Here is a 23,921-nt window from a genome sequence, read left to right on the forward strand (position 1 = left end):
TCGAATTCACAGAGGTTTTACGTTGTCCAGATTAATACATATACTATTGCATAAAAAACTTATATTTCTATTGTAATTCAATGAATAAAACTTATATTTGTCTTACAAGAAAAAATCCTTCTCCTTCTTCATTTCAATAAAAGAAAAATTAAATAATAAATTACCTCTCAAATCAATTATCTGGATCACTACTAACAAAAGTCAAAATTCGGTTTCGTGATAACCAAATTCAAACCTACCTTTTCGTAAAATTCACTCAAAACAAATTTATCAGAAAACGAATTACAATATACATTTTTACAAATATATAGCAAAAAAAACTTAGAATTCAATTTGGTGGAAACTGAATTCCAAAATACTTTTCACAAGAATTCTTAGAAAATACTCAGAATTCAGTTTTTCAAAACCCAAATTCAAACCTATGTTCATAAAGAAATTCCAAATATAAGTCAGAATTCGGTTTACTAGAAACCAAATTCAATTTTACTTTTCGTAAAAAATTTTAGAAAATAAAAGTTAGAAATCGATTTTCCACATCGAATTCTAACCAAAATTTATAAAAAAATTAAAATATAAGTCAGAATTCGGTTTTCCAGAAATCGAATTCCAACTTTAACTTTTTTGAAAAATAATGCATAACAAAGTTATAATTCGGTTTTTCAGAATCTGAATTCTGACCTAAGCAAAAATCGTGCCATATTTGTGTAAATTTAAGGCACAATATGCTATGCTGGTAATTTAGAATCTAACTTGTGCTATGTGAGAAAAAAGTCCTCATTGATAGATTTGCTGTAATGGTTTATAGTGGCTGACAATGATGTTTGTGTTTACTCCAACGAAGGTTGACAGTGACGTGACACTAGTTTGTTGCATTTTGGCTCGACGTTTGTTATTGGTGAGGTGACGTTCGAATGCTGTTGTAGTGGCTCATTACAGATCTGGTTTGCAAGCTGCATTTTCTAATGTTGCTAGTGTTTACACGTGCAACTCTAGCGATATTTGTGGTTGTAAGGCACAATGGTTGTCGGTAGTCACAGTGTTGAGGACAAAGTTAACGTCATAGCAGTGGTAGAGATATGACAATGAGCAGGTACATGGATGATGATCATCGGTGATTTGAAAGTGGTTGAAGCTTACTCTCGTGGCGAACAAACATTATGACGAAAGGGATGCATTGAAAGAGAAGGTTTTAGAGAGTTTAAAAATGAGAGAAGATTAAGGAAAAAGTGAGAATTACACTGAAGGTTCTTTTTAAGTCATTGACCATATCAATTTTCTATTTAATCGATTTAATATGTACATATTAGATTAGTTTCCCAATAATCAATTTAAAATAGTTTTCAATATTTACAAAATTATCATTGTATTTTAAATTAAATCGATTTTGTTACCACTGATCTTATATTTTGTACTAATATCGCTATTTTTTCACTAAAATAACCAATAAATTGAAAGGCTAACTTGCACCAATTATTTTATAAAATCTAATCCTTTTTGTTATAAAATCTAATCCTTTTTGTTATAAAATGATTAATTTAGAATAAAAGTTTATATTTTTATATTAATCTTTTTAATGTAAAAGCATAATTTTTTTTTTAATTTTGAATTAAAAATACTATGAAATATAAACCAGGAAGAAAAAAATCGACACATTATCAACCTGTAACACCAACGAAAAGGTCAACCCCTTCAAATTTAAGCGATGTGCCCCTAAAACCCAAAAACTATTATCATTCTCACATCCAAATCATTGATGCCATAAAAATGCGAATTGAATTCACAATCTGGATTGGGTCAAAGTTTTCTTGTCTCTAATCCACCGTCAACTCAACCTACTATAAATATAAAATCTAGTGTAATTTTCCATTATAAAAAATGATTAAAAAAGCTAAACACTAATGGATTAGCGAAGATGGAGTTATTCTCCTAGAATCGCGCAGATCAAGAACAAAGTGGCCTCCTATAAATCCATTACTAAAAGTTGCTTTGAATGCATCTTTAATCCCTTTTATTTGGATTATGTTTCATTAGTTCTTTAAGCCTTTTAGAATCAATTAGTTTTTTATCTTAAGAATATATAAATCTGGTCCTCATTATTATTTTTAGTTATAAATAATTTCTACTTTTCCACTCAAACTTTTCATAAATTAAATTGTCTTTTACTCATAATCGAAAGATCAGATTCACTCAAGATGAAACACATTTTAATTCAATAAATTATCAATTTTTCTCTAAAAATTATTTCATGTCCCAATTCTAATATAAATCCCCAAATATTGAATAGAGAAATAATACATTTCAAGGATAAAATAAAATACGTTAAAAAATAAATTTGGTTATTTTCAAACTAAGAAAACTTAAGTAAATTAAAAAAGAAAAAAAAAAAACTTGAGGGACCCGCTTAATCCAAACTTAAAGGAGTAAAAAAACACACACACACACAATTATTCCCTAAAAGTTTGCACTCATCAGCGTATGAAATCAAAGTGAATATAATCAAAATATAATCCAAAGTGGGGTGACAAATTATCAAAAAAGAAAAAGTGCATAAAACAAACTACTTCAATATGGCATAACCTTTATTTGACCGTTGAACATATCCCTAGCTTAAGCAGGGTCCAATAATTACTATAAAGCAAACACACGTACTTTAAAAAAAAAATTCCATCAATCATTCATGTGGATCTAAATCATGATGAAATTATACAACCCTAGCTAGGGTTTGAACCCATCTATGATTAATTAATGGAATTCAATTTGCCTAGAACTCACGGCCAATGACTCTCTCACGTTGCTCACAGTCCTTTCAAGTGATAATTCAAGAGACAAACAGTCCTTTAATTCTAAGGCTATGTGCCCTATGTCAGGCCTGTGAATTGGAACTTGAGGGAGACATGACATGGCTATCCCTACAAATTTCCATGCTGAAGCACCGTTGTATTTCCCATGTAACCTTCGATCAACAATTTCTTGGATATTTCCTGTTCTCAGTTTATTGTTAACCCAAGGAAGTATGTAACTGAGATTCTCTGAAGTTCCTGTTAGTGCTGGTTGACCAGTGATTAACTCTAGTAGGATTATCCCAAAACTATAAACATCACTCTTTTTGTTGAGTGTCCCAGAGCAATAAAATCTGTAAGGTACAGAATGGTTATATATCACATTTAGTCATAAATGTATTCATAAAGATATTATTATACAGTCATTTAATAAAAATTTATCTTGGAGGCAACTTTTAAAGTGTTAATGAAAGCATAACAAGGATGAAACCATAATTTAAAATATATAATAAGATATAAATTTCATCTTACAAACTAATACTAATTTTATAGTGTTCCGTTAAACTTAAAGTCTACAATAATATCATAATCATAAAAAATTCATTCTAATAAATATTTATTGTTTATTAGATTATTCTACCACTCACTATGAGGTTACTCTTACCATACCTATTAATATTTAATTTTATAACTTATACGTATATATGTATTGACATAAGGGATATTAGAAAATAAATAAATTTACATTATATATAAATAAATACTTATAAGTTTGTTTGTACAATTAAATTAAGTCTAAATTTAACTTATTAAAAAGTTGTCTTTATTAAAATGTTATTAGAGGCGGTTCAACATTAGAATAACTGTAACCCAACCATGACTCCAATATTTGCTTTTCCATGGCATATATACAACAAAAACTCTCTCTTGTTATAAATAATTTTCTATAATACATTTAAATTTTATTGATAACTTTAGGGTTAAATATATTTTTATCTTTAAATTATTAAAAGATTTTGAAAACTAGATTCACATTCTTCCAAAATTTAAAATTTATGGAATAAGTTCTTAATGGCTAGCATTAATGTTTTCTTTGACGTGACCAAAGTAATCCATGTCAGCATTTTGTTTGACACGTGAAAAGTTATTTAATTGAAAAATACTTTTTATTTTTTGTTTTATCATCTTTTTTCTGAAGCAAGGGCACATATCCTAACTAGTGTGTCTCCATCTCTATCGAGCTCACTACACCACCATCGTTGCTACATCCATGCAATAGATGATGTCAGCACCACCACTCTTGCGACTACCTTTTCAATAGGACTCAAAAACAACCATTGCGCCTCTCACTATTTTTTGGTCTCTCTGTTTTTTAATTATGCAAAAAATATTGAACAATGGTCACTTAGATGTGAGCTCAAATTTGCGAACCTCATATCTTCGTTTTCAATTTTCTTTTCAAATTGGGAAGGGGATTTGGAAGGTTAGTGTGGGTGTTGATTTGCATGGTTGGAGGGTGAAAAAGATAATGTTGGATAGTAAATGTTTTTGCTATGATATTTGGGAGAGAAATCTAAGCTTAAGAAAGAAGAAGACGAAGAAGTGGAAAATAAAAAATATTTTTTAAATTAAATAATTTTCCACGTGTCCCAAACAAAATTACTGACTTGAATTACCGTTTTCCATATTAAAGAAAAAACTAACACGATTAGTTATTGATGATTAATTCCATACACTTTGAAACAATGAGAATCTAATTAAACCAAATTTAAAAGAGAAACTAAAACTAAAATTTCGTAATAATTTAAGGATAAAAACATATTTAATTCATAATTTTAAAATGAGAAAAAATTAAAAAGTTCAACATTAATAAATCATAATAGATAAATAAAACTTTACTTTTAGTTTTCTAAAATCTTAAAATAAATTTATGTATATCATTTTACAAGTAAACTTGAAAGATAAACTGATTTAGAATCTTAAAATACAGAATACTCATTACTTTTCATCTCCTTTTTCTCTCTATTAACACTTTTATAATGATCCACCAAAGGTTAATCATTTTATATAAAAAATATTATCCCAGCTTTGTTTAATGCATTTAATCTTAAATTATCATATCTAGTATACGTACTCTAGTTAACATTTTACTAATCAGCACTTAGTTTCACGTAGCATTTGAAAGATGGAAGTCTTAGTTGTACAATAAAATATCCTATTAAACTTGAATTATACATTTCCGTTATGTATAAAAAGAGAATTATACATTTCCTTTATGTTAAATATCATATAAAGCATACAAGTCATTGTAAAATTGATTAAAAACAGTAAAGAAAATACATCTAACATGAAGGGTCAGACCAAACTCATGTAAAAACAAGGACAAAGATTAAAAAAACTCCAAACAATTTTAAATATCGGAAGTTGAAACCTATTTAAAAAGAATAAATAAATAAATTGTTGCCTAAATCACATTGTGTCATGACATTTATATAAAATTTCATTTTTCAAACCTATGGTAACCTGCGTGTCTGGGGATTACCTTATGTGAACATTTGAACTTCATATTTCTACAAATTTCCATACATTTTTTCCATCATGCTTTAAAAAACCAAGGAACACTTGAGTAGAGGAAAAATGACACTATTAATTTATATAATGTAGTAATCTCATGACGAGATAATTATGCTCCCTCCATTTCGAAATAATACTTCTTTTGTGATATTAATACAAAATTAGCAGAAATTATCCTTAACTTTTTAATTACTTTTTTTGTATGTTTTTTATTAGTGATATTAGTTACACTTAATTATATATAGGGTATTATTGAAAAAGCTATTTTAAACAAAATTGAAAGAATTGTTAGTTTAAAAATAATTAAAAGATTATTACTTGAAATGAAGATGATACACGGTGGCTCGAGGCACATCAGCAAGAAGCAGAAAATATGAGAGTAGTTTGAGTTTAAGAAACGATTTGAACCGTGAATCCCCAGGAGGTTCTGTATCGGAGAAACAGATGAAGCATCGGAAGAACTAGGAACCCTAATCTTGGAGGTTTGTTCGGCTGATAGATTGGGCTTGGGCCCGTCTATCAGAAGAAATAACATGATTACTTTTAAATTAAATCAACCTTAAAGATTGAATTATGAGCTTATTGTAACTTATTTATCTGTGATATGTACTCTTTAAACAAAAACATACTTCTTATTCTTATCTTCATGTTTGCTCTTGTGCTGAGGTGGAACGTGAACATAAGTTATGTTGTTGAACACTTTAAAGTGAGTTACATTATACTTTTTTCTACTCTATGTTTGTGGTTTCTTTTGGATTAACTTAGCATGTGGACACTTATTTTGCACATAAATGGCACACTGTACTACTTTTGCCTAGGAACTTCTCTAACATATTTTTACTCTTTAGCATGGTTCGAACCATACCAAGAATGGTTCAATTTTTCCTCTTAGTTACACCAATTTGTTGTGGCGAGTACGAAGCTGTCAAGTATCTCTTTATGTCATTCTCCTCACAATATTTCATGAACTCACCTAATGTGAAGTCACATTCCCTGTTAGACCGAAGAACTTTAATGTGCTTGTCGGTTTCCTTTTCAACCATCATTTTAGGCTTCTTAAAGATCTCAAATACCTCAGAATTTTCCTGTAAGAAATATACCTGTCTTTTTGTGAAAAGTCATCGACGAATGAGATAAAGAACTTCTTACCACTAAAGGATTCAAGGGTAATTAGCCCACACAAGTAGGTATGGATGAATCCGAGTTGTACATTTGCTTGGTACTTGATTATCTTTGGAAACTTGATCCCCAAATATTTTCCAAGTACACACTCCTCACAATTTTTTTTGTCAAATTCCATACTCGGCAGTCTGTGCATCAATCCTTTCTTTTCCAGCTCGGTTAGCCTGCCAAAATGAACATGGCCAAAAGGAAACTGCAACACCATAGATTTATCCTTCACGTGGAGCTTTAAGCACTTCTTCTATATTATTTTCAACTCTAGCTTGTACATCCTAGTCTTCTTCATCTCTACTCGAAAGTGGTTGAATAATTTACTTTTACGTATAGTACTTCCTGGTCTTTCATCATAGTTGAGTTATTCTTCTCTATCATTTGACGCATGCTCAATATATTGCTTTTGAGATTGTGTACATAGTATATGTCTCTAATTTCTCCAACTTGGTCATTCTTCTATAGGTACCAGATTGTTCCTTGCCCTTCACTGCTACCTTGGAGTCATCTCCAAATGATACATTCTCAGCCTCAACTTTGGAGAGCTCTTTGAACAAATTCTCATCACCGCACTTGTGATTTCTCACTTCTATATCAAGATATCAAACTGAGTTGTTTGGACAACTTGGGCTTAACTTGACACTTGATCTTCAGTTCAAACATAGCTTGGTTTCTGATCTCTTCGACCTTATACAACTCGGACTCAACTCAGCATCTGGTCTGTAGCTTGGACTTAGCTCAACGTTCGAGCTGCTTGACATCATCAATATCCTCGTTTCTTCCTCAACTTCTTCAATAAGGAAGTTTGTCTCCTTCTTTCTCTTAGACTGATAATACTTTGAGATGTGATTGACCTTCCCATAATTATAGCATTTGACTTATCTATATTCATTTGCATAATGGGCATGTTTTCCACATTTAAATCATTAAACTCTTTAGTTGCTTGATCGACCTCCTTGACCTCTGCCTTGTCCTTGGCCACACCAATTTTGTAGACTGGATTGCTCTTTGTTGTTTTAATAATCACCTCAAATTTGACCTCCTTATCCTCGACTTTCTTGGTCTATTCCATCAAGAGCTTGACTTTGATTGTTCCAAGCTTCTCCTTTCACGTCAAGCTTTGCTTGAAGTGCTTGATCAGGTTGCTCCCACTTCTTCCTTCTCCATTACTCGTGCGACTCCAGGAACCCAACAAACTCTTCACCTGAGAGCATTAACAAGTCCTTAGACTCCTTAATGGCATAAACAATATTCTCAAAGTCCTCTAACAACGACCTTAAGATCTTCTCCATGACCTAGCTGGTTGGCAATGCCTCTCTGTTTCTACCTAGTTGATTTGTCACGATCTCCACCCGAGTTATGTACTTGTCTACCCATTTTCTCTCCTTCATTCTCAAGCTTTCAAACTTTCCTCTAAGAGTTTGAAGTCGAACCTGCTTTACTCGATCGTCTCTTTTATATGCCTTCTCTATGATCTCTCACACTCTCTTGAAGATGTAGTGTTTACTATCTTTTCAAAGTCGGACTCATCCACAGTTTGGTACGGCACGTAAAAATTGTTGTCCTTTACCTAAATTTTTCGCAGTGCATTATTTTGGCAACCGTCTATTCTTTATTTTTTGCTAGCTCTTGGTACCCATTCTCAACTATATCCCACACGTCTGGTAAATCAAGAAGAGCCTTCAGCTGCAGACTCTAATTATCATAGTTGACTTTCTTTGTTAATTGAGGCAGAGATACACTGTTTGCAAGGTTGGTCATCTCACTCTTTCTTCCTCAAACACTTAAAGCTAACCTTTTCTTTTTCCATTTAGACACTAAAGCTCTTAAACTCTGATACCAATTTATTAGCAAATGACAAACTCTTTGTATAATCTTATTTGCTCCTATTCTATGTGTCTTTCATGTCATGTGAACATTATAGTTTATAAGATAAACATTTGACTTTTCATCTCCAAGTCATAATGTCTCCAATTATTACAAAACACAGCACTATAAAGACCATTAATATCAAAACATAACACACTAACTTCTTAGCTTTTGCTCTCTTAAAACATTAAAACATTATTGTTCACAATTGTGAAATAAGTCCTAAATTTAAGTTTATTCTAACATTACTTATTCTATTCTACACACGACGTCATTTTCAAATTGATCATTAATATTAGAGCTTCAATTCCATTCAATAAACACTCTGAAAAATTAAACGTTACTTACTCAGGATCAAGGTAACCTGGTGTGCCTGCAGGGTAAGTTGTGACATAAGTGTCATTATCATTGGCAAAAGTTTTAGACACCCCAAAGTCTGAAATTTTGGCATGCATATTTTCATCTAGTAAGATGTTGGATGTTTTCAAATCTCTGTGAATTACGGGTGGCTGACATCCATTATGCAAATAGTCCAACCCTGTTATTCAAATTATCAGTCACGTACTTGTTAATCACAATAGTTCTAATCATAATAAGAAAAGAAAATAACTATAGAACATCATGAACTTAGAGTTACCATTTGCTGCATCCATAGCAATTTTAAGTCTTTGCGTCCATTCCAAAAAAATGGGGTTCTTATCTGCATAAGAAGCTAATATATTCAGCATAAGCATGTTCATGATTCATTTATCATAATGCAGTTTGTTTTCACCAACTTTAAATGCACATGCCAATATGGAGTGAAGTGGAAACCTGATAATTTTTGTTGGAGGTTCCCTTCTGAAAGATATTCATAAATAAGTGCTTTAGTATCACTTTCATCACAGTATCCCACAAGAGAAACCACGTTTCTGTGATGAACATGCATCAACAGTTTTGCCTGCATTTTCAAGTTTAGAAATAACATATATTGGTACCATGACTGAATGAAAAATAGATTGGTCTATAAGAATTATAAACATTTTTAAGAATACAAAAGAGTTTAGTTAATTACCTCTGATTGAAATTCCTTATACCCTTGTGCTGATGGTGAAGAAAGTATCTTCACAGCAACTCTTTTGCCACACTCTAAAGTACCTAGGTATACCTTACCAAATCCACCTTTCCCAATCATTGTTGTGAAATTATTAGTGATTCTACGAATGTCTGAGTAAGAAAATACTTGATTTGCTGATTTCAGTGGCTCATCGTTCACAGAAATTGAAGAAATCACTGGACCAAATGTAAATAACAACAATCATTTTCCACAGAATATATATGTTTAAAAAGTGTGGCTTCGGTTCTAATTTTCTTTGGGAGCTTTGTGACAGTGAAACTATAATCAGTATCCCTAATGAAAATAAGAAAAAATTATCGTGGAAAGTTGAATTTGATTGTACTAGATGGAAATCATCAAGGAAAATATCACTTAAGCGAACAATTTAAAACTAGTGTTTTTATGCAATCATTCACTCAAGGACTAATGGTTACTATGTCTAAGACAATTAACAATGATAAGAAAAACCAGTAAGAGTAAATGCAATTATATTACTTAATGTATTCAAATATTAGTATTGATTATTAGGCTTCAGTTCAAAGACTGTGCATCTTTAATGGCAGAAATGGACAGAAATAATTCACATAATGGTCAGAAATTAACATAGAATGTAAACTATTAATGACTTGATATCTGATTTACAAATTCATTAACAATGGAACTTGCAAAATTGTGGTAATGGTCTCAGATTAATACAATGCAAATATTTAAAAATGATAATATATATTTGAATATAAAAATGACCTTCTATAAGCATTATAAAACTTATTCTTTAGATTACCTTTTCCCTTTTTTCTAAGTCTCCAGATCACCATAACTATGGTAGATATTGTGAGGACCACTGCAACACATGCTGTTATAGATGCCACTAATGGAATAATAAACTTCTTGTGGTTGCTCTTGCATGACCCTGTCCGATAAGGACGGAGATTTCCATCAAAACTACAATGTATGCAAGTGTTAGTCATCATAAGATTGAGAATAATTGTGATGAGGAATTATATAATCATGAAAAGTATTAGTACTTCTTAAAGAAAATCAAAGGTTGAAGAACAAAGAGGGGCAAACTCTAAAATTCTCATTATTTTGGTATTGCTAGTTCCTGCTTATTGTTTTTAAATATGGAGTAATATATAGAGGGTGAAAAACAAAGATTATGAGGGAGTCAGCAAAGATTTATTTACATCTTTAGAAATGTTTATTTTACTTCAAGAAAGTTATGTGAGCAATAGCCTAGGAACAAACCTCAATTGTAAAGAGTTGTTAGATGACTTTGCCTTTAGACTCTCAGGAACTGAACCTGTGAGCCTATTCCTGGACAAGTTACTGCAAAGATGATATGATGTGTTAAATATATTTAGAGAGTGTGTGTGATAGAAAGTTTAATGTATCAAGGTCACAACTCACAGGAAATGCAATTGTGGCAGTTTTGCAAAAAATTCTGGAACCTCCCCTGACAATTCATTGTCTGACAAATCCCTACAACATAATAGTTATGGTTTTGGTTCCTTTAAGTTGCAAGTTGCAACAACATTGTGCTCTGCTATTAATATTGAAAACAGATTTATGTGAAAATTAACAAGAAAAACTTACAAAGTCACCAAACATGTGAGGTTGGAGAATGAGGCATCTATTTCTCCTGACAACTTGCTCGAGCTCAAGTTTCTGCTTGAATTTTGAGAAAATTTTGCCATTAAAACGAATAAAATGGAGATCTAAAACATATTACATTCATCAAGATTATTTCACTTTTATCAATGAAGATTTTCACATTTCCGAGATATATTAGTAAAATAGAGCAATAAGTATGTATAAATGTCACCTTAAAATTGTTGACAACAAGCCTGAAGATAAACACTCTTTAGTATTATAACATGTGAGATTTTAACTATTTATGCATTAATTATGACTATCACCGTTAATAAGCTCTATTGCGTGCTTTAACCACTAGAAGCACCAATCTCCTAAGATAATTAACATAATTTATCATTAAATTCAACTACCTACTTTTAATTTTATCCAACAAAATTCTCTCGTAAACTTAAATGTTTTTCTTGTCTTTCATTTCAATCATCTTCTTGCCATTCTCGAACAAAGTGATTGGCAAAGGCTTTGTAAATATATTTGCAGCTTGTGCTCGGCTTCCAACTTGCTCTAATTACATATTTCCTTCTTTCACTTGTTCTCAAATGAAGTGAAATAGAATATCAATATGTTTGCTTCTCTCATAATTTATTAGGTCCTTCGCCAATTCAATGACCGACTTGTTTTAAATTCGAATCATAGTCCCTTTTCTTGCTTCATCTCCAACTTACTTAGAAGATTCTTGAGCCAAACAACCTAACATATACCACAAGATGTTGCAATGTACTCGGCTTCACAAGTTGACAATGTTACAATGGGTTGCTTCTTCAAAAGTTAGGTGAATATTGTGTTTCCCATGAAAAATATGTATCCCGACGAGGGACTCAAAGAAGGTGTTCACCCCTTGTGGATTTCAAGGGAGGTGACTTTCATCTGGCTTCAATAGAGGTGTTTTCTATCCTAAAGTGTTCTTGTTCGTATTTGCAATCTCAATTTATTTTTAGTGTTTGAGTTAATCCCTCTTTAGAGAGATTAACAATTCGACATATGGTCTTTTGATTCGAACCAATATAAAATTACTTTTATAAATACCTCTTTTCCTACACTCTTTATTTATCTAGTTTTATCTTAAAGAAATCCTTTTTATTGTTAAGTCAAATTTTAAAAGATTTTTTTAAAAAAAAAGCACAGTTTTATTAACAAACCAATCCACCTTCTCTTCGTTTTGTCCAAATGCAATTATTCCACTCTGTGATTCTAACATAGATTCCATTGGGGTTGATATCGGGTTTACAACTTGTCATCTTAAACTTTCTCAGAACCTCCTTAGCATACAAGGACATAAAGATGTCTTCCTCTCCCTGAACAACTTCCTCCCCTCTCAAGACCCAAGTCATTCATCTCGAACTCCATCTTGATCACTTCTTTAAATTCTTCAACCAGCTCAACTTTGTTTTCCATGAAGATTAGGTCATCAACATACAAGTGTAAAACATCACATCTCCTCCTTTCTTTTTCATGTATAGAGCAAGCTTACACTCATTCTTTTTAAAGTAAGTATCAATTCTTTCATTCCATGCTCGAGGAGCTTGTTTCAAGCAATAAAATGCCTTCTTCAATCTCAACACTTTCTTCTTTTCTCCTCTTTGCGTGTATCCAAGAGGGTGGTCAAAAAATACTTCATCCTCTAAGACTCCATGTAGAAATGCCGACTTCACATCCATTTGCAAGATCGTCCATTTTGTGTTAAGCAGTTAGGAAAATCAAAAGCCAAATTATTTCCATCCTCGTCACTCGGGGGAATACCTCATCATAGTATATTTCTTCCTTCTGTTTATATCCCTTCACTACGAGCCATGATTTATATCATTCAACTTCTCCTTCAACATTTGTCTTCTTCTTATTCACTCACTTTACGCCAATAGGTCAAGCTTCCTTGAGGAATTCGGTCAATTCCCATGTGTTGTTGCATTTGATTTCCCTGATCACCTCATTCATTATCTTTTTCCACTTCTCCTCCTACACGGCCTTCTCAAAGCTTAAGTCTTCTTAATCTACCAAAAAACATACACAATGCACTTCTATAGAGGTTGATCTTTTTCACAAAAGTTTCATGAATTATCTCTGCAGATGGTGTAACAATTTATAAGATTCTAGTTCTAGTAGACTTTTTTTTTGAGTTGTTCTACTTCCATTCACTCACTTCATCAATTTGAACATATTGATCCATAATCACTTTCTTTGTTATTGGGTTAAATAAAGTGTAGGACTTAGTTTTTTCTTCATATCCAATGAACACATACTTCTTACTTCTATCTTCAAGTTCGGTTCTCTATTGAGTTGGAACATGACCATAAGCGATGTTGTTGAATACTTTAAGATGAGACAAACTCAACTTCTTTCCATTCTAGACTTCTTGTGGTGTTTTCTCATTCAATTTAGCATTTGGACACCTATTTTGCACATAAATAGTGCACTACTCTACTTCCGCCCATAACTCCTTAGGAATGTTCTTACTTCTCAACATTGTTCGAACCATGTTAGAGGATGGTTCAATACTTCCTCTTGGTAACTTTGTTTTGTTAGGGTGAGAATGGTGTTGTAAGAAATCTCTTTATCCCTTTCTTTTCATAATACTTCATGAGTTTGGTTAAAACAAACTCGCCTCCTCAGTTAGATTGAATAGACATGGCTGGTTTGCCTATCTCTTTCTCAATCATCATTTTGAATCTTCTAAATAATTTTTCTTTGAAGAGGTATACCTAGGTTTTCCTTGAAAAATCACCTATAAATGAAATAAAGTACCTTATTCCATTGAAAGACTCAAGGGTAATCAACACACATAGGTCGTATGGATTAATTTGAGTTGTTCCTTTGCTCGGTACTTAGCTATCCTCGGTAACAAAGCCTTTGGATGCTTTTTGAGCACATACTCTTCACAAAATATTTTTTCAATTGTTATACTTAGTAATCTGTGCATCATTCCTTTCTTAGCTAGCTTAGTCAGCCCACCAAAATGCAAGTGACCAAATTGAAAGTGCCACATCATGGCCTCATCCTTTACGTCAAGTTTCAAGCATCTCTCTTGGACTATCTTTAAGTCTAAATTGTATATCCTGTTCTTCTTCATTTCTACTCAGGCAATCAAATGATCGAATTGTTCTTCAAGTGTAGTACTCGATCTTTCATCAAAACCGAATAACCTTTCTCCATTAGTTGGCCCATGATCAATTACGATGCTCTTTAGATTGAGTACATAGTACACGTCTTTGATTTCTCCAAATCAGTCATTTTTTTTTTGCAGGTAACAGATTGTACCTCAGCCTTTTACTGCTACCTTGGATGCATCTCTAAATGACACGTTCTTGACCTCAACTTTAGATAGCTCCTTAAAAAGGTTATTGTCCCCGCACATGTGATTACTTGCTTCTGTATCAAGATACCAAATGGAGTTGTCAGAACAACACAGACACGGCTCAGTACCCAAAGTCCTCAACAACATCAACATTCCTTCTTCCTTGGCATCTTCAGAGAGGAAGTTTGTTTCCTTTTTCCTTCTTGCTCTTAGACCGATAGTCCTTTGTGAAATGCCCGACCTTCCCACAATTATATCATTTATACGAGATGTAATTCTTAGTAAAGTTATTTTACTTTGCACATTTGAAGCACTCAACTTTTGAGTTACTTGACCGACCTATTCGGTCTCTGCCTTATCCCTGACCATGTCAGTTTTGTTGTTTATATTATTTTTTACCTTTTTCATATCCTTCTCTGCCTACCTGGACCTTGAGTGTTATGAGTATAAGGTGCCTTTTTCTCCTTAATTGTTGTCTTTACTTGAAGTGCTTGATCGAAAGACTTCTCTTCTTTTTTTTTCTCTATTGATCATGCACCTCAAGTGACTCGACAAACTCTTTAACTGAGAACGTTGACAAGTCATTGACCTCCTTAATGATGCATGTTATTTTTTCAAAGTGGTTGGTTAACAACCTTAGGATTTGCTCCACTCAGGAAGTGGACAACGTTTCTCCATTCCTTCCAAGCTGATTCACCGTGGTATCAACACAAAAGACATACTCAACAAAACAACTCCTTTGGCCTCTTTCATCCTCATGATTTCAAGTCACCAATGAGAGTTTGAAGTCTGAATGATTAACATGATTATCCCCTTTATAGGTCTTTTCCTATATATCTCACACTTCTTTTAACGATTTAACATTTGTTATCTTCTAAAGGTTGGACTCGTCGTTTAAGTTTACTCAATAAAAAAAATTGTTTTTATATCATTTAAGTCCAATCCAATCCATTACATAAGGGATGAATTTGTTTTTATATGATTTAAGTCCAATCCAATCCATTACATAACATATTACTCAACAGATAAAATTTCAACATAGCAACCTTGGATATTATGAGAAATTTCCACAAGATACTTACAATGAAATGATTCTTGGAGTGTCTCCATTGCTGCATTTCACACCTTCCCATGTAAAATTCTTTGGTCCACAAGGGTCTCCTTGCCAATTAATGTTATTGATCATATAAACATGTTTGATGTGCCAGATAGCATAAACTGTTGTAAATGTGCAGTATTAACAAGAATATCAGCTAAAGATTGTGATTATGAACTTTAGAAGTAAACAAATTTTCAATAGGTCAGCACATAATAAATGAGAAATTTAATAAAAAAAACGATAGAGATTAGAGGAATTTGAGCAGAATATGTTATCCACTAACTGAGCATCCAAATTGATTCAAATTATGTGACTTATGGGCAAGGAAGAAAAAGGTAACAACTGAAGAAAGATTAAAGAAACCTACCATCTTGTTCTTGTGTGGAAGAATCTGACTGAGGTAGTACTCTGTAAATCTCAAGAGCATTAAGCATTGCTGGTAACTCATCAGAATCAGAGTTGGCTTCGATCAATATCTTCCGAATACCCATCCCTTGTTTTATAGGTAGAATTATGGTATAGGGCTTCCAGTATGAAAGAGTATGAAATTCTGTAACATTGTTATCTTCAAAACCATTAATAACAATATTCAACCTTCGTTTTTGTTTATTGGTCCGATCCTCAAAGTCAAAAAAATGAAGATAAACGTAATATTCATAATCCGTGCCATAATTGAGTGTGAATTCCAAGGAATTGGAATCTCTTGCCTCCACTGCAGAACTCAGAACTTCTGCTGGCAGTTTGTAAGGATCATCAAATTTATCCAAATCAATAGCTGATGAGGTTTTCAACGGACGCTTGTTATAATTGTTTGGAACTTCCCATGACCTTCCGTATATATCATCTGTGTACCTAACTTAAACACAAATTATCCAACCAACAGTGATTAGTTTTCACATAATGATACTGTCTCCCTGCAGTGAAACCAAAGTATGTTGCAATTGAAACTAAAACAGTGGTATAATTTCATTTGAGTACGAGGTAGATAATGCTAGCTTTCTTTGCTTAATTTCACAAAATTATATTTGCTTTCCCCGAAATTTTAATTATCATGTTAAATTGTTTTCTCGAATTAACTCATTAAGTTAAACTGTGAGTAGTTCCATTCTCTATTGCTCTGCCCTTTTATCCTTTTCTCAGTAAGCCTTATTACGCATATGATAAACATTGTGATAACATTTCATAACTAGAAACTTTAGAAAATAAGAAATTTGATGAAAAGAGCATTAAAAATAGTTATTAAGAAGGTCATGTGTTCACTTATATTCAATAGCAGGTAAAACACTTAGGAGACTTAGTTAAAATAGGCTCTACCACATGATTCCAATGTCATATTAGTTAAAATAGGCTCTACCACATGATTCCAATGTCATATTATTTTAAACTTAATTCAATTTTATAAAAGTGACTTAAGAAAAAGTTAGTATCTAGTTATATATCATAAATTTGTCTTAATTCTAATGTATTGGAATTTGCAACTATTGTTAAGTTATTTTCAGTTTGCTTATTTTTCAAAATTCAAATGGGTAACATGGAGAAAATAAGCTCAAAGCATGTGATAAAAGCTAATTATCATTTCAATGCTAATATATTATTATGTATAATGTATGTTTGGATGAACTCAATTAGTTAGGTTTTTTTTCCAAGAGATAAAATTTAAATTAAAGGTTAAAATTAGTTGACATGTAAATTAATTTATAAAAACTTTATTGTATAATTTTTTAAATTTTAATTAATTAGATAATCGATTCAGTACAATCATTATTGACATATTTTACTTTTTACTAAAAAAACATATTAAATGCTAAAAACTAAACACGTACTAAACATATTAACAGTCAATCGAATTCATACAAAACTAATATAATTAAAATTATTATAGTAAAATTAATTTTATGTGGACGAAAAACAAAATGTGTAAGTACTTACTGTAATTAACTAACTATTCACTCCTATTATTTTGGGCATACGTTGATTTTAGTTTAATAAAACATTGTATTTCCTTTTTTTTTTTGTTTAATTTCATAAAATTATATTGCCTTTCCTTGAAATTTTCAATATTCAGGTAAATTATTTTCTCGAATTAACCCTGTGAGCAGTTGAATTTACTATAATTTGTTCTGTCTTTCTCTCTGGAAGACTTATTACGAGTCCACGCATATGATAAACGCAGTCATAACATTTAATATTTAGAAATTTTAGAAAATAATAAATTTGATGAAGAAAAAGTATTAAAGATAATTATTAAGAAGATCACGTGGTGATTTTTCACTTGAGTTCAATGTATTTACAAATCAGTAAAACAAATATTTACATATTTCGTTTTTGATAAAAACATACACTAATTACTAAAAATAGTCACGTGCTTAATCGTATCCTCGATCAATCGAATTTAAATAAAATTAACATAATTAAAATTATTGTACTAATATAATTTTTATTGTAAAAAAACAAAACTATATCGATCTTATTGTACTTAAATAACTATTTACTCCTATTATTTAAACCTAAGTTTATTTTAGTTTAATAAAAGATTAATTTCATATTTTCATTCTTTCCTTGAAAAACAATTTATGTGAAGACTTGTTCAAACAAGTAGAAAACACGTTTACCATCACCATATAATTAATTTGGTAATTTCATTATTTCCTTTAGAAACAATTTAGTTATGGAAAGACTTATTCAAACAAGTAGAAAACGCACTTACCATCACCTATCATATAATTAATTTCTGGAACTGACTAGCCAGCTAGAAAAGATATCAAAGTAAGCAAAACATGCATAGTTTGATATATGAAAGTCACCTGATGAAGTTATCTTCAGAGGCACCAAGGTTTAGTCGAGTGAGAAGATATAGTGTTAACAAAGTGGAGGAACTTTGATAAATGGAATTGTCCAAAGGCCATAGCTCCAACAATGAGATGAAGGGCACCCCTTGATCGATGTTCACAAGGCATAAATCGATTCTTTCTGTTGAGGCAAAATGAACAGCTTCGATTCGAATTACCACACCCTCAGAAGAGTTTATTGTCTTCAAGAAATTGACTCCAAGATGCAAATCAAAAACTGGTGGCTTATTTTCGTTGTCATAGTTGCCATATGCAAAATATGCCCTGATTATGTATTTCTTATTCTTTCCCTGTTTGGGTGTTAAGGTATAGCAATTTCTCTTCCCATGAGGGAAACTTCTCAATGTGTTCAACTGCTTATGAATTTGACTTATATGTCCCATGTTGTTAATTGAGGATGTATTATTGATTTCACCAAATTGGATATCATCTGCTTGGTACTGTAAGTTGGTTGTTTTGTCAGTGTAGCCCTCATCTACCCCACAATCAATGCTTATAACACCTACATAATACATTAAACAAAAATGTTCAGAGTAAAACCATGTTATTATAAAAGGACTCAGTACCAATAAAACATGGATTCAACTTACATAAGATAAACTTACATCATTTCATCTTAAAATAATGGATTTATAAAAAATAATTCTTTATATTTGCTTAACTTTCATTTATAGTAGTAGTATGAGACTTAACTCATACTTAAATTCTAGGTAAGAAAATGATATGATTTTTTTTAATGATTACATGCAAACTTACAACTTAGGTTTTGATCGAAATTTTATGAAGTTGTGTTATAAATTAAGGGCGATAACGTAACATATATTATGTTGGAATAAATGCATTAAAATAATGAAAGCTTGGTTGATAAACTTAAATTTAGGAGTAAGTTATTTTGATTTGATTTATATATTGATTTAAACCTAAGTAGATTTTTAAAAGCTTGAATTACAAAATTATAGAAAGGTGAAGAAGCTTGGTGTAGATTCATACCTGAATAATCAAGATTGGCAAGGTTCCAGTAAGTTAGTTGAGAGTTCTCAGCAAGTATATTAATGAGTGATGAAGCACAAATTGCTAAGACTAGGATCCATTGCAATTCTCTGTCCATGCTGCTAATAAAAAAGAGAGAATAAGTTGATAAATGTACCCTTTTGTGTAGAAAAACCAGACTCTTTGGAAGGAAGAGTACTCCAAAGCTATAAACTATAAATACTAAATATTTTATCTCTTTTTTTTTTTTAGAAATGATGGCTAATTAAAGAGGTAGTAGGTAGGGAAACTAAATAACTTCCCCGAAAGAGATGGTAGGCCATATTAATTTATTAAGTTATTAAGTATACTCATCTTCTTGTGAGCTGTATTTTTTTTTTTGTGTATTTCGTAATATTTAATATAATTATTTTTATGAATTAGAATTTACACACAGGTTTTTAAGTATCTGTATTTTATGAGACAACATTATAAGAGCAATTTTATAAATATTTTTCTCTCTTCCTCTATGGATATGTCTTTTCAAAATAAAAATTGTGGTAGCCATTTGTTTATGAGAATTTGACTCACTCTTCGGTTGGAAACTTTCAATATCGACACTACCATACTATTTGAAACTTTCATTAATAATATATAGCGTATGAGGAGCTTTCTTCTTTACTCTTAAAAAAACATCTTTTCTGTAGGCTTGATTAAATCCGTGTGATTTATTATTTATTAGTTTTATTCATATAATGTTATTTTTTATTTGTAATTGTTTCTCGAAAATTAAGGTTAATACGTGTTTAATATGTATTTGATGAGTCAAATCAATTTGGTGTTGATTTTTGTAATGAAGACTAACAAACAAATATAAAATTGATAAGTAAATCATTTATATTGTGAATTTATTTCACAAATATATTTTACTAATCTGTTTCTTTATTGGAATATCAACTAAGAATTTATCGGTTTTTTTTCATTAATCGATTTTTTTTTGGACGGAAAGATGTTAATGAAAATTGAATGATGTGAATAAAAATAGGTAAGATGAAAATCTATTAAAGAGATGGATTGAAGTAAAGGTGTTTGAGAAACCTTAGAATACAATTTATAAAGAATGTAAATGCAAGAAAATAAATTACTAAAAAGAAAACATAAACTAGTAAAAAATATTTATGGATCCAAATTTCTACCGTCACCATTTGATTTGTTATTATCATGTTTTAATGTTTTTATAATGTTTGTGTTGTAAATATAATTTGTCACACTTTTTTAATATAAATAATTTATTTTTATTTTTTCATATTTTTTGATAGTTAAGTCAAAATAAAATAAAGAAAAATTACATAACGAAATAATCATCTAAAAATCGTTCACATTGCATCAGTGACTACTAGATACATATTTGCAGCAGTTGGTCTTTCTTAGTATTCCCTGTGACCTTCATGTAACTTTTGATTTTGTCTTTTTCGATAACCTTGAAATGTCCAATTAGTCCATGATTGTCTCAATATTATGTATAATCATTTCTCTATATTTTTCTCTTTGATTTCTTATTTTTTTTAATCTATTTATCTTAGTATTCGAACCCTCTCGATTTGAATACCTTCAGGACATATAAATATAATTTGTAATGTATAGATGCTTATTGAGTTCTTTATATATTTTACACAAACGATCCATTAAATAATTCTGAATGTAAGATATATTTTTTATTGCATAAAGTGTTTAAACAATATCGTATAATCTGTTACTGGTAAAACGTTAAATGGCATGTTTATTAAAACTATCATTATATTTTAACAATTATTTTTAATAATTTTTTGACAATAAATTATATATCATTATTTTATTGATTCATATATTTAAAATAGATCTATCACAAACTATCACTATGTTTTATAAAAAATTGTTAAAGAGACTTTTTTTCTTATTAAAATTAAGTAACTTATATGAAGAGTAGAGCTACCCTCAGTTATCTACTTATAGAATATGACTTTCAAATCGTTAAATAATGTCTAACAAAAATATAGAAGAAGAAAACTGCTTCTTTAAAGTAGAAAATTAAAACAATATAAAAAGATTAGAATGTCCATATCTTTAATAAAATAAACGGATATAGCTTTAAAGAAACTAGAGACGAAGACAGAGATAAATCATTATTGACATATAGTGGACAGCAAAGAAAGAAAAAGTCATATAAAAACTTGACTTCATAAATCTAATCCAATTCAAAGGTCCACAACAAGTCGTGATAATTAGACCTGTCATTTCAATATCATCTATTTTAACCTTATTCAAAATTGGGATTATGATATTTTAATAATATTTTTAATAAATTTTTGACAACAATGTGTAACTATTTTATTGGTATGTATATTTGAAATAGACCAATCACAAAGTATCATATAAATTGTTGTAAAAAAATTATCAAAAAAAATTGTTAAAAAAATATTTTCCTTAAAATTAAAATTAAGCATTTTAGTTTTGGTCCATTTAACAGGAGATTTTTCTGAAACTCTATGCCCTAAAGTTTATAAGAAGTATAATGAGGTTAGGTTAGGATGGGACTAACCATTAATTCTGAAACTCCTTTATCTCACTCTTACCCATGGGGTTAACTGCACAAGTCACACACATAGCACATTCTTTTCTATCTCGCCGCCTCGCTCTTCTGCCTAGCCCACATCGCCTCATTCGTTGCCATCACTCGACGCTTTGGTATCATGTCGTCGAAGGCCTGTTGCGCTTTTGTTGTCTACAAGGCATTTGTCGAAAACCTGGAACACCTCTTCGAGCTCCACTCTAGTTTTGAAAGGGTTGTGATGGGTTTCGATTTGAATTATCTCCCCAATTGTTTTGGGGTTTTAGGGCTGGCTAGGTTCAAAATTGACGATTCGTTGTTGCGTGAAATTGGATGCTTGATGGTTCAAGCGTTGGTGGATTCTGAAGGGAGGTTCTTGGATGTCTCAGTTGGGTGGTCAAGTGCCATGAATCCCGAAACCATTTCTAATAACAAGAACATACATTAGAAATATTCGTTATACCATCAGAAACATCAACTTTTAAGTCGTATACCCCCCATACGACTTTAGTGTTTCATAACGAGAATCTGCACTGTTTTCGTTAAATTTTTTCAATGCTCTACTCGGGTAGGACTGCATCTCTACCTTCATTATTTGTACTCTCTTTACTGTTATTCCAAAAAATTTGCTCAGTTTAATGCATTCTCGTTCAATGCATTCTCTTTATATAAGAAAGCTTCGTTACCATAAAAAATACTTGTGCTCAATCAAAAGTTGTTACCAAATTCCTATTGCACAGATCTCCAATTATGTTTCCCCACTCACAACCACTACCTACTAATGGCATCCTGGAACTTTGGAGCATCTTCATCGTAACAAATCATCAACGAAAAAATGTTGATATTAGATAATGTCGACGAATTTAGCAACGATGATGAGTTGGGTAGCATATTTCACGATGAACAAAATGATGATCATCAATTGATACAGTAATCTTAACATGCTTCGCTAGAACTACATGAATGTATGTAATTCCAATCAAAGGAGAAAACAGTTTTACAATCAAGTAATAACACATCGATATAAATTCAACGTTGTTGAATCGAAGCCTAACATATAAGTACCCCGATGTCTAGATTATCACAACGGCTATCAATGGCGTTTGTGGGCAGGTGATAATGCTAAATTTTACCATTATTTAAGCATCATTTTAGTAGCAAAATCAACTCCTTTCTAACTTGTAACTTGTTTAATCCTCGTCTTTTGTCATGTTTTCTAAATATTTGTGTTTTTGGCTACTTTGATGTACTTTCGTCAATAATCCCTTATTTTGTAGCTAAAAATGAGCTTGGAAGACTCTCCAACAAACTATAGAACTGGACCAAGAAATTAGCACGAAGAAATGCCATCAGCAGTGCAAGGACGTTCGTCCAGGAAGGAGGACGCTCGTCCCGGGACAGTGGACGTTCGTCCAGGCAGGAGGACGCTCGTCCAGGAGGACGCTCGTTTGAGGACGCTCGTCTCAGAAGCGGGCGCTCGTCCAAGAGAGCGGACGTTCGTCCAGGAAGAGGACGCTCGTCCAGCCAGACACGAGGGACGCTCGTCCAGAAGAGGACGTTCGTCCATGCAGAAGGAGGACGTTCGTCCAGGAGAGGTCGTTCGTCCCAGGCAGAGAACGCTCGTCCAGCCAGGCAGAAGTGGACGCTCGTCCAGCCAGGCAGAGGACGCTCGTCCAGGAAAGAGGACGCTCGTCCAGGAAGGAGGACGCTCGTCCAAATGCGAGAGGCTCGCGCTCGGGCGCGAAAACAGAGGGGCGCCCGGGCGCGACTTTTCGCCAGATTTGAATTTTTGCGAGAGCTTCGCGCTCGGGCGCGACTGACAGAGGGCGCCCGGGCGCGACTTTTACTGATGTGGCAGACAGCTTATTTAACCCTAAAACGCGAAGGGGAAATGGTCTTTGGTCATTTGGAGGCGCGATTTCACTCAGAGGAGAGCTTGGAGGGCTGCTAGGGTTCGTGGGAACACTCCCTTCTTCCTCTTGGGTT

The 23,921-nt window shown here is 32.0% G+C and overlaps 1 protein-coding gene across 1 annotated transcript; it reads right to left on the reverse strand.

Moving 5' to 3' along the window:
- Positions 1 to 2,548: 2,548 nt before the first annotated feature.
- LOC108337414 (senescence-induced receptor-like serine/threonine-protein kinase) lies at positions 2,549 to 19,541 on the reverse strand. The gene is made up of 13 exons (XM_017573935.2): positions 19,370 to 19,541; positions 18,335 to 18,881; positions 15,898 to 16,382; positions 15,514 to 15,649; positions 11,086 to 11,157; positions 10,900 to 10,971; positions 10,738 to 10,818; positions 10,274 to 10,434; positions 9,451 to 9,668; positions 9,210 to 9,336; positions 9,034 to 9,096; positions 8,745 to 8,934; positions 2,549 to 3,133 (listed from the first exon to the last, which is right to left on the reverse strand). The coding sequence occupies exons 1-13, from the start codon at positions 19,485 to 19,487 to the stop codon at positions 2,743 to 2,745; spliced, it is 2,661 nt and encodes an 886-aa protein (XP_017429424.2). The 5' UTR covers positions 19,488 to 19,541; the 3' UTR covers positions 2,549 to 2,742.
- Between the last annotated feature and the right edge of the window lie 4,380 nt (positions 19,542 to 23,921).

Source organism: Vigna angularis, chromosome 7 (assembly GCF_016808095.1).
Source record: "Vigna angularis cultivar LongXiaoDou No.4 chromosome 7, ASM1680809v1, whole genome shotgun sequence".
NCBI lineage: Eukaryota > Viridiplantae > Streptophyta > Magnoliopsida > Fabales > Fabaceae > Vigna > Vigna angularis.

Excerpts from the sequence above, each read along its gene's own strand:
- LOC108337414 (XM_017573935.2), bottom strand. The coding sequence starts at position 19,487 with ATGGACAGAGAATTGCAATGGATCCTAGTCTTAGCAATTTGTGCTTCA. Across the intron at positions 10,972-11,085 it reads CTCACATGTTTGGTGACTTT|GGATTTGTCAGACAATGAAT; the intron begins GTAAGTTTTTCT and ends ATTATGTTGTAG. Across the intron at positions 9,337-9,450 it reads ATAAGGAATTTCAATCAGAG|GCAAAACTGTTGATGCATGT; the intron begins GTAATTAACTAA and ends TTGAAAATGCAG.